At 36.6% G+C, this 9757-nt stretch overlaps 1 protein-coding gene across 1 annotated transcript; it reads right to left on the bottom strand.

Annotated features, from left to right (window-relative positions):
• Positions 1–3: 3 nt before the first annotated feature.
• LOC121771860 (vacuolar sorting protein 39-like) lies at positions 4–8831 on the bottom strand. Its single transcript, XM_042168749.1, has 12 exons — positions 8360–8831; positions 7691–7902; positions 7230–7361; positions 6930–7073; positions 6352–6464; positions 4964–5399; positions 3738–4067; positions 2599–2820; positions 2015–2257; positions 1178–1627; positions 925–1023; positions 4–466 (listed from the first exon to the last, which is right to left on the bottom strand). Exons 1-12 carry the CDS (start codon positions 8808–8810, stop codon positions 260–262), a joined length of 3039 nt encoding a protein of 1012 aa, XP_042024683.1. The 5' UTR covers positions 8811–8831; the 3' UTR covers positions 4–259.
• Positions 8832–9757: the final 926 nt, after the last annotated feature.

Genomic DNA, 9757 nt, shown 5'->3' on the forward strand with positions numbered 1-9757 from the left:
CAATTGGACATAAACCATGTAAGAATATGATACCACAATTGGACATAAACCATGTAAGAATATAGAACACGAAAACGTGGAAACAAATGCTGAAGCCACTCTATATCTACCAGAAAACTCGTCACACTGAAGCCACGCGCAAGAAAGAGAAAAAAAATGTGATGTAAAAAACCTGAGGTAAGTTTATGAAATGGGCTATTTCCAAGCACTCTGGATATAGCTGAAATCAGTAGACAACCAACAAATCTCAAATCAGTTGTCATCTAACTTGGAACGGTGAGCGTGAGCCTTTTCCCCCAGTCTTCATACTCTGAGAATCTTTGAAGCATACGAAATGGACAAGCGTCTTTCCATTTGGATAAACTGCAAACACGCTAGTTCCTATTTTTTTGTTGCAAAGCGAACACATACTGTCACCACTAATCTTCACTGAATTCTTCCTTTGGCTATAAAGATCTTCTTTGACCTGTTTGCAGCATCAGTGATCGTGAAATATCACATATAGAAGAAAACTACTATGTACGTAGATGGACCTTCTTTGATTTGTTTGCAGCATATTCAGCGATCATGCATCAGCATTTATACAAAACAAAGCATGTATGAAGAATTCACAAATGCCAAGGAGAGTTAGGTATTGGTCTACTGTCACCTACATAATTAGCTAACATAGAAGAAAACATGGAGCATAACTAACTAAGCCAGAGACCAAAAAAGAAAAGAATTAAAGCTTAGTTTTGGGGATGGCCTCATCCATTAAAGAGAGTAAATGCAACATATAAAGTCATTTTAGATAAATTGCACTACCTTATGCAAAGAGCCAAACCTAGGTTGGAAACGAACATGTTTTCATAATCATACTGTATTTTAAAAGTTGGCTCGGAAGTGGAATGTTCTATTTTTTACAGACATTTCAAAAGAACATACCTGTAGGTTCTCACTCTCTCTGAGGCTCTTTATGACTGAAAAATTCCTGTATACTTCGCTGGATTTTCTTAAAAGAGGTCCAAGGAAAGGAAGTAGATTCTGCAGTGAGCCCAAACCGATGCATTAAGAGAGAGAGAGCATTAAATATTAATAGAACAAGATAACATTTACCCTTAACTAATACAGATTTTAAAAATAAGCATACATCTAATACATCTTATCTAACAAGTACTCTGTTTGACAAGGGAGTAACCTTCAGCTTAGTTTCCCTAGGAAGCAGTCTTAGAGCCTGAGCTCCATTTATTCGATCCCATCTTTGGCCCAACAAATCAAGAACCTTATCGAGCATAATGGTAGAAGTTCCTTCCTCATTATCATTAGCATCATCAGTATCATAATCACTTTTTCCACTGTCAGTGCTACTTTGGCTGATGCGCGTCTCCGCAGCACCCTCAATTTGTGCAATCTTTTTTGACAGGCGACCTTTATTTTTAACAGCCGCTTGAACAACCTTGTGGAATGCAGAACTTCGGTTGGATGTCAAGCTAGTAATTATCTTTTGAAAGTTTTTCGTAGTCCTCTGAGGATTCAGATATATTTGTAGTAGAATAAGGTAAATATTTCCATGAGATTTCCCTGAGTGTTGAGGTCCCGATTCATATATCCGATCACAGTAGGACAGCGCCAATTCAGGAACATTAAGCTAAGACGGAAGAGACATAGGCAGATTAGGAAAACTAAATTACGAGCAGAAGGTAAAATGCACACAAATATTATGGCCTGATATTGCAAGGAAAACAGAAGTCTGAATCAAGTGTTCTTTTGACATGCAGTACACGTGACACGTGCAGAATTTAACTTTTAGGATCTACAAGGTAATTAGTACTAGTACATAAAGCAAGAACCAGCTTTACTTTTCACTCTCAAATGATAATAGACCATGCAGAGCAACCATTAAAGCTAAAGGGAGTATCACTGGTCGAAAGAAAGTTCTAGTGACTTATCCTAGCAATATTAGCACATTCATGATATCAGGGGCGTGATTTCTAGGAAGATGATGAATCAACTAAAGGATTTTTCAATAAAGTACCTTGTGAACATATATCGAAAGAGCAAGCTCATGTTGGTTCATCTTTCCCAACAAAATTGCCCGCTCTTCATACAAGGCATCTGGCGGAAGGCGCTTCAACAAAACCTCAGGGTTGTACCCAGAGATACCCTCCAAAGCAGACAACAGCTTCTTCCTTGTAGGAGAAAAAGCTTTCTCATCCCACTTTTGTTGAGAATTAAGATCTTTGTACCAATCAAGAACTTCTGACAGATATATTTGCATCTGTATAGTGAATATTTGTAAATATTCAGTTAGTAGATAGTGAGCAGAGCCTATTAAACTTTGTAGTTTGTACCTAATACACCAGAAACCTCTCATTGTTACAGTAGTTATAAAATAAGTTTTACAAAATTCCTTCAGTTGTGGGCACCATCTTACTATTATGATTTATGACAAAATAAAAAACTAAACGAACCCTGAACTTCCACTTTTCAAACTAGACAAGTACCAAATAGCTGCATAAAAATATGTGACTAACTATAAATGATGGGATATACTATTAGATAAATGGGCTATCAGGGGAACTTGCTAACCAGATGCAAAAGAAGTAATAATATCCATACCATTTCATTCTGGAGGTTCCCTGAGACACTGCTCTCATTCATTGCAAGCATAAGTTCCAAATATGTAGTCTGCATATTTGGAGCATGCTGTTTCAGATAAGAGTTCACTAAGTCTGCTTGAATATTTCCAGACAAGAATAGCTCAATAGTTTGTGAGGGGCAGCTTTCTAGGACGAGCATAGAAAATTCCAGGACAAGCATCGGATCTGTGCCACAGAGAGGCTGTAAAGGGGGGAAAATACTCAGAAATATTATAAGGAAAGTTCATGATAGAGTGAAGGCAGAATGCAAATAGAAATACGATAAAATATGACAACCCTCCTCAAACAAGGCCAGCAACAATTCGTCCAGAATACAGTATAGTTCACGTTACCTAAAAGGAGAATAAAAGACCCCTATAAATACTACTAAGCCCATGTACAATGGGCTGATGCAGACATAATCAGAAGAGCAATGAAATACTATCAAAATAACATAACCATATTAATTATTAATTAATACTGGGCTACAGCTCTCTATCAGGTCATCAATGCCCTTAGCTAGACTAACATACACTCTGATTTTTGCAGCCACAAGCATGCTATTGGGGATTTTAGTACACAGCATCTTCCTTCCCTTCTTTAGTACAAATCTAAATGTGAAGATATTATTCCTATTACTTCTCTTAGAAGCTTCCTTAGATACATCTCAGATGATACTGTTATTGACATTACTTGAACCAACTAATAAAACAAAACTTCAGTAAATTAAGATCAACAACTTCAGCATTTCACAAGAAAGTGATCATTCAATTCTAAGCTTGATAACATAAACTAAACATCTTAGTGCATTTCTGTATGTGTTGTGTTGGTATTGGAACACCAACATGGAAAAAAAGATCAAAGCCTGTGCTTTTAATAGCCTAGCAGAGACACTACAAGAAAACGTGAACATGACACTGCACTTGAAATTGTTCTCTGAAATCAGCATGTATATTAAGAAATTGGGTAAATAGTGACGAGAAACCTAGAAAACATAACTGGAATCCAGGAATAACCTTATTTATAATGAATAAAATCTAGACTGCCTTCCCTAAATTTATGCATTTGTGATGAAACATCAAACTATATAAATAGTATGTGATGACAATTAAGACTTACTTTAAGATAATCAATAATCATTTCAGGCTTAAACTTCTGTCCGAGTTCAGCTGGTGGGTTGTCTGAGTTTGAGTCTTCCACTAATTTGTGAAGAAGCTTTAGTGCTTCACGATGCATGGCATTACATTTATGCAGTTCTAGCAGACAAGCATGCTGATTCCTTTCCTGCAAAAACTCCTCACATATCCTTAAATCACAATAATTGAGACCACTAAGTAGTTCCAAAGCAGCTGAAGGTTGTCCTGTCAGTAGAAGGGCTTGGAGTAATGCCGTGTCCAGTATGGCTGCAGTGTCCCTAGCAACTGAGCTGATAGATACATTGGCACGAGCCTATAAGACCCAGAAATAATAGTTAAAATGTCACCCAAGTTGCCTAATGGCACAATTAGATTCAAGACATGCTTTACGTAGAAACAGTAATAATTTTAAATTGAAATGAAAATCATGCACTTCTCATGAAGGATTACTAAAAATGAGAAAAAGCAGCAGGTACATTGAAAACTTCTAGTCTATATGCATACTCAGGCCAATCCACGTCATCTATCCAGGAAAAAAGGATAAAAAATTTAATAATGGTACTGCAATTCTTAAACATGCACAATAATTCTGATAGAGATCATTGGTTGCAGATTATTAGTATTAGTTACTAGTAATAATTATTTTATTAGTTATTTGTTTCATTAAGGAGTCTGTTTCTTTAAGGAGTCGAGTTTGTTAGTGGTTAAGCTTTTATCTATTAGTGTTGAACCAGATGAGGAGTTTTTTTTCATTAGGGTTCAGTCAGCTCATCATTTATATGGTTATGTTTCTCACGCTTCATTCATTCAGAAATATAATTAAGGTTGAGCAAGTATTGTGGCCAATTCGGAGGAGAGTTTTGTTTCAGTTATCTTATTTGTTTCTTATTGTTCTTCTCCATGAGCAACCGCCGTTACTCTAACAAATTAATGGTGGAGTGAGTAAAAAAAGATTCAAAATTTTTCAGAAACTTAAGTGCTATACAGCAATGGGACACACTAAGTAGTATCATGGTGGAGTAATATCTATTTAAGGATATTTGAGTTGTTACTTGATTAATAATTATTTAAGGGTATTTCATTCAACCCCCTTATTCACCTTGGAACAGGAAGAACACCTCTACTATTCATCGAAAACATGCATGAGCTATTAAAATATAACTCCAGAACCTCAAGACAAATACAAATATTAATTAGCAAACTCCTTACCTTGCCCGTTTTACTTGGCCGGCCACTACCATAAGAAACGAAATTATGTCCTACGGCATCTGAAACAGCCTCCTCAGTTCCTTCTGCAGCAGCTTTTTCAACAATAATAAATCGTTTCCTCTGCAAGAACTTAATGAGAGCCATCAGAGTATTGTGGCTCATTTTCCTGGATTCGAGATCTGTTCTTTCCTCAGAATCCAGGGCATGAAGAGGAAGTGAAGATTCCATGTCATCTGACAAGCTTGAGGAACCTCTTGATAGAACTGGAGTATCTCCACCAACATCCGTATATTGCTCAGGGTCAGGTATAACAGATGATTTGGGCAGAACGATTGATGGATACAAAGAAAGCACATAATTGATTTCCACTTGAGATGCATAAAAATGTTCCATTGCCTCCTCATAGTCGCCATTCTCAAATAAATAGTGAGCATATCTGAATAAATATGATTCAACATCATGCTTTAGGCATCTAATAAGTCATAAATAGCAGCATTTTCAGGACACAGCTTGAATTTTCAATTACATAGTGATCTCTTGTTCATTAGCTAACAAAAACTAAGATCTGGCAGTCAAGATAGCAACAATCTAATGAAGTTTTCATTCTTAGCTACCTTTAATTTCCTTAATCTATTTAGTTATTTAGGGTTAGAAAAAGTGATGGATCACACTTTTGTGTGGCTTTAAGTTATTTAATTGGGGTTCAAGTTTTTAGGTCCTGAAATAGTTATTAGCGTGTCAGGCTAGGACCATCATCTGATAATTATTTCGGGACAGAATCCGTTGTAGGCCTTGTGAGAGGAGTTCAGGAAAAATCTTGTTGTAGGGCTGCGTGAGAGGAGGGATTCTCTTTGTTTTTCGTGCTGACTATTTATTTCAATCAGATTCTCTTTGCTCCTCATTCATTATTTACCTCAATCGCGTTTACTCTATAACATTGGTCTAACCAGACGAATAGAAAAGATGAAGAACGATAGAGAAGGGTATTGAGTCTGTTGACTCAAGTTCAGCAACATTGGATCACATTATGATGAAGCTTAATTGCGCACTGAAAAGATGCTAACAATTACTACAAGATTGTGTTGTTATTACACATTTGACATTTCCATATTAAATCGTCAGGTTTACTAAAACTCCCATTATAATACTATCTAAATTCTGAATACCTAGGCAGTCTTCAAGTGTTTAAATATGAAATCAGTTAGAGGAGCCAGTCACCTCAGATAACCTAGGTCTTGACTTCCTATACGGAGATGTAAAGATATAGCCTTAACAAACTGCCGAGTTATTTCTAGCCCCTTCTGCACTTATGTTTTCAATTTAATGACCTTCACACCCAAATAGAGTAAGGGTAGACTAAATACATTGGAACAAGGACCAATGTTTACCTAATATGAATTGACTGCTCCTTTGCAGCTCGGAGGTTTGAATCTTCTGGAGGAAGTAGCTTGCACAAAGCCAGTGCTTCCTCAAAGTTTCCTGAAGCTGTTAGTTGTACAATCTGGGTGGTAAGAAAGAAGAAAAAAATCATTGATGAAGTGATTGGATTTCTACTGAGCTTAAGCTTTTAGTTAAAAAATAAATTAAGCTTTCACGCTGGTCATTAGCTTCTAAGATTATGTTCTGCATCTCCTATGTGTACTCCCACTGATGATTTAACCCTTACCTAATTATATTTGGAAAAAGAGAAAGCTGGAGAAGTGATCAAGATTTCTAAAGTTACTATATCTTGTAAGATCAGGAAATAATTACTGCATATTTTTTCTAGTAGCATTCACATAATGCTCATACGACTTTACATTATATAGTAGCTTTAGATGATACATTACCTCAGACGTCAGCAAATGCAGTAATCATAAATTCACACATCAACTATCATTCTTAAAATATAAAAATGGAACGATTGAGGAAGCTATGGGTGAACTAACTCGTATTGAACAAGCCATGAATTTTAGAGAGGAAATACCTGTGCCCCGATAGGAACAGGAAAGAAGCCATAAACGGAACTCTCTAATGCAACAACTATAACATAGGCACTCTGGAGGATCCGACGAACATTCCGGAGAACAACGGTCTGGATCAGTGGATAAGGATCACGAAGGGATCGTATCTACATCCAAAATGTTTACTTTAGAAGCCTTAATCTAATTGATGTATTGAAAAAGGATAGAAATATGGTGGATGTATTGAAAAAGGATAGAAGTATGGTGGATGTATTGAAAAAGGAGAGAAGTATGGAGTTATCTACAGTGAAGTGTAAAGATACCTCAATATGTCTTGGTAGAAGACCTACTGCATATGGATTTTCGACAACAACTGCAGCAGGAGCCTCTGACCAGCAAATCCTGCCTTCCTGAAGAAGTTTTCCATTTTGGTCGACAAACACTCCAATATTATCCTGAGGAAAATTAAAGCAACTGAACTTGTTAAGTGCTGAAGAAGGATGCCAAAGAGCATTATTTTATTGGAAAGTGCTGCGACATAGATGTAAGTGACCATGCTAAATGATAGCAATCTAATTGACTAAAACGTATAGAATGCATAAGAATTGGGCCCATCTTCCCCTTTATTCTTTAAAATCCTTATAATGGAAGAGGAAAGTCCAAACTTTTATTGTCAGGATCTTTTTTAAGTTAATGTGGGGTAGAAAGGGCTTCAATTTTAACACACCCCCACAGTGTATTAACATGAATCAATCATATGAACCACTGAAAAAAAATGTATTACCTTCCCAAGAAGAAGCTCCCCTGATGGAAGAGATACGACCAAAGGCGAAGCAATCCTTCCAGAGGGGAACACCTCAGACAACACACCATTTGTGGAATTTAATATCACATACTCCTTTCGGATCCCCAAACATATATTCTCACCACACCATGACATTGATTTGACTGAATCCGGAACTCCAAAATCTTTTACCTCTACAAAACCCCGTCCCCCTGCACAAACAACAAAACTAATAAAATCATAGTTCTGTCCAGAAGAACCATCAATCCACATATATTCGCAGAAATCCTGGCAAAGACGTAAACCTGACCTTTGTGAAAACATAATAGATGAGGTATCATAATGAAATCAGATACAAACATCCAAATTTATGAAGAACAGTCCAGAAAGCACTAGAAATTATGAAGTTCATTCAAGAGATCAAATTATACAAAACTCAATCTTTTGTTCTGTTGATCTTATAACCTCGTGTAAATGTGACAAAACATCATCGCAATTCTAAAACTCATTAAACCATATAGAAAAAGCTACCATCTTCACATTGGATACAGTAGTTCTCAATTGAACTAGCTCCCCAACCCGGTCTACCCAATTGCTAAACCTAATTAACCATAAAGGCAAAAAACGGTTAATGAAAAGCTGAATGTTGTTAAATTAACGATTACTCACCATCGTGTCTGAAGATGCAAACCCTCCTCTGGCGCGCAAAGCAGAGAAATCCACGCCTCTCATCCCAGGAGTAGGCGTTGGCGCCCTTGGCCTTGGTGATCACGGCGAGGGTCTCGAAATTGGGCAGGCGATGGAAGGCGATCGATTCCGAGAGCGAGAGGAGGAGCTCCCGCGACTTGAGGACCTCCATGGCGAGCATAGGCCTCCTAGAGAATCCATTGATCGTCCGCTCGAGGACGTAAGGCTCCTTCTTCAGCTCAGGGTACTGCAAATAGAAATCGGAGGACGGCGTCGGAGATCGGGGGTCGTTGGCGGAGGACTCCGGGCAGTAAATGCGGAGGGAGCCGTCGGAGCAGGATAGTAAGAGGTTGTGGCCGTAGGATGCGACGGCGTCGATTTTGGCGGTGGAGTTGTGGAGGAGCTCGAAGGAATCATAGGCGCTGTGCACCATCTTTTAATTGGATTTTGGAGAACAGAAAGTTTTGCCGGGAGTATAAATCAGAATCGAACGACGTCGTTTCAGTGATGGGGTGTGTTTGGTACTCCATAATCCATATAACTTGTTTTCATGTAAGATGAAAATATGGAAATATGAGTCGTTTAAAATTGATATACCTTTACACATTTGGGTAATGTACATCAAACTGTAAATTTATGTAACAATGTAAATAGTATTGATGTAAGAAATTTGATGTCATAATCGAATTTTTAGTAGGACCATAAAATTAAAAATGTTTATTATCTCGATATTTTTTACTCACATGATTATAATTTTATTGTTAACTTACCGCTCAAAATAAACAATCAAACTTTAGGGGATAAGGTCATTTACCTCTCATGATATCTTTAGCTATCCTTTTTCTCTATTAATCAATCTATACACTAAAACACTATTATTAGGTATACTATTTATTCTTTGGGATATTGATCCCTAAAACCATAAACTTTACTCAAATTTTAGTATTTCCCACGAACTTTGAAATTGATCTAAAAATCACAAACTTTACATTTTGTTTGTTATTTCCCATGGCAGCCCAAATAAGATATTTTCGGAAAAAAAACTTATTATACTTTGGCAATCGTAAAATGTTTATGATATTTTGGATTACTTTTTAAGTTCATGACAAGTAGGATAAAATACTACATATAAAATCACGTTGATTTAGTAGTGCCAAGTATGATAAAATATGCACGGAAGATAGTTGGTTATGGTGATTGATACGTCATGGAAAATAACAAACAAAACGTAAAGTTTGTGATTTTTTAGACTAATTTTAAAGTTCATGGAAAATACCAAAATTTGACCAAAATTGATGATTGTATACACTAATATCCCTTCTTCTTTATATAATTTTTATTTCTTTTCATTTAATATATAACACTTTAAGCCTCAAAATT

This window comes from Salvia splendens, chromosome 16 (genome assembly GCF_004379255.2).
Source record: "Salvia splendens isolate huo1 chromosome 16, SspV2, whole genome shotgun sequence".
In the NCBI taxonomy this organism is placed as follows: Eukaryota; Viridiplantae; Streptophyta; class Magnoliopsida; order Lamiales; family Lamiaceae; genus Salvia; species Salvia splendens.

Excerpts from the sequence above, each read along its gene's own strand:
- LOC121771860 (XM_042168749.1), bottom strand. The coding sequence starts at position 8,810 with ATGGTGCACAGCGCCTATGATTCCTTCGAGCTCCTCCACAACTCCACC. Across the intron at positions 7,362-7,690 it reads GGGAGCTTCTTCTTGGGAAG|GATAATATTGGAGTGTTTGT; the intron begins GTAATACATTTT and ends AATTTTCCTCAG. Across the intron at positions 7,074-7,229 it reads TTCTACCAAGACATATTGAG|ATACGATCCCTTCGTGATCC; the intron begins GTATCTTTACAC and ends TTTTGGATGTAG.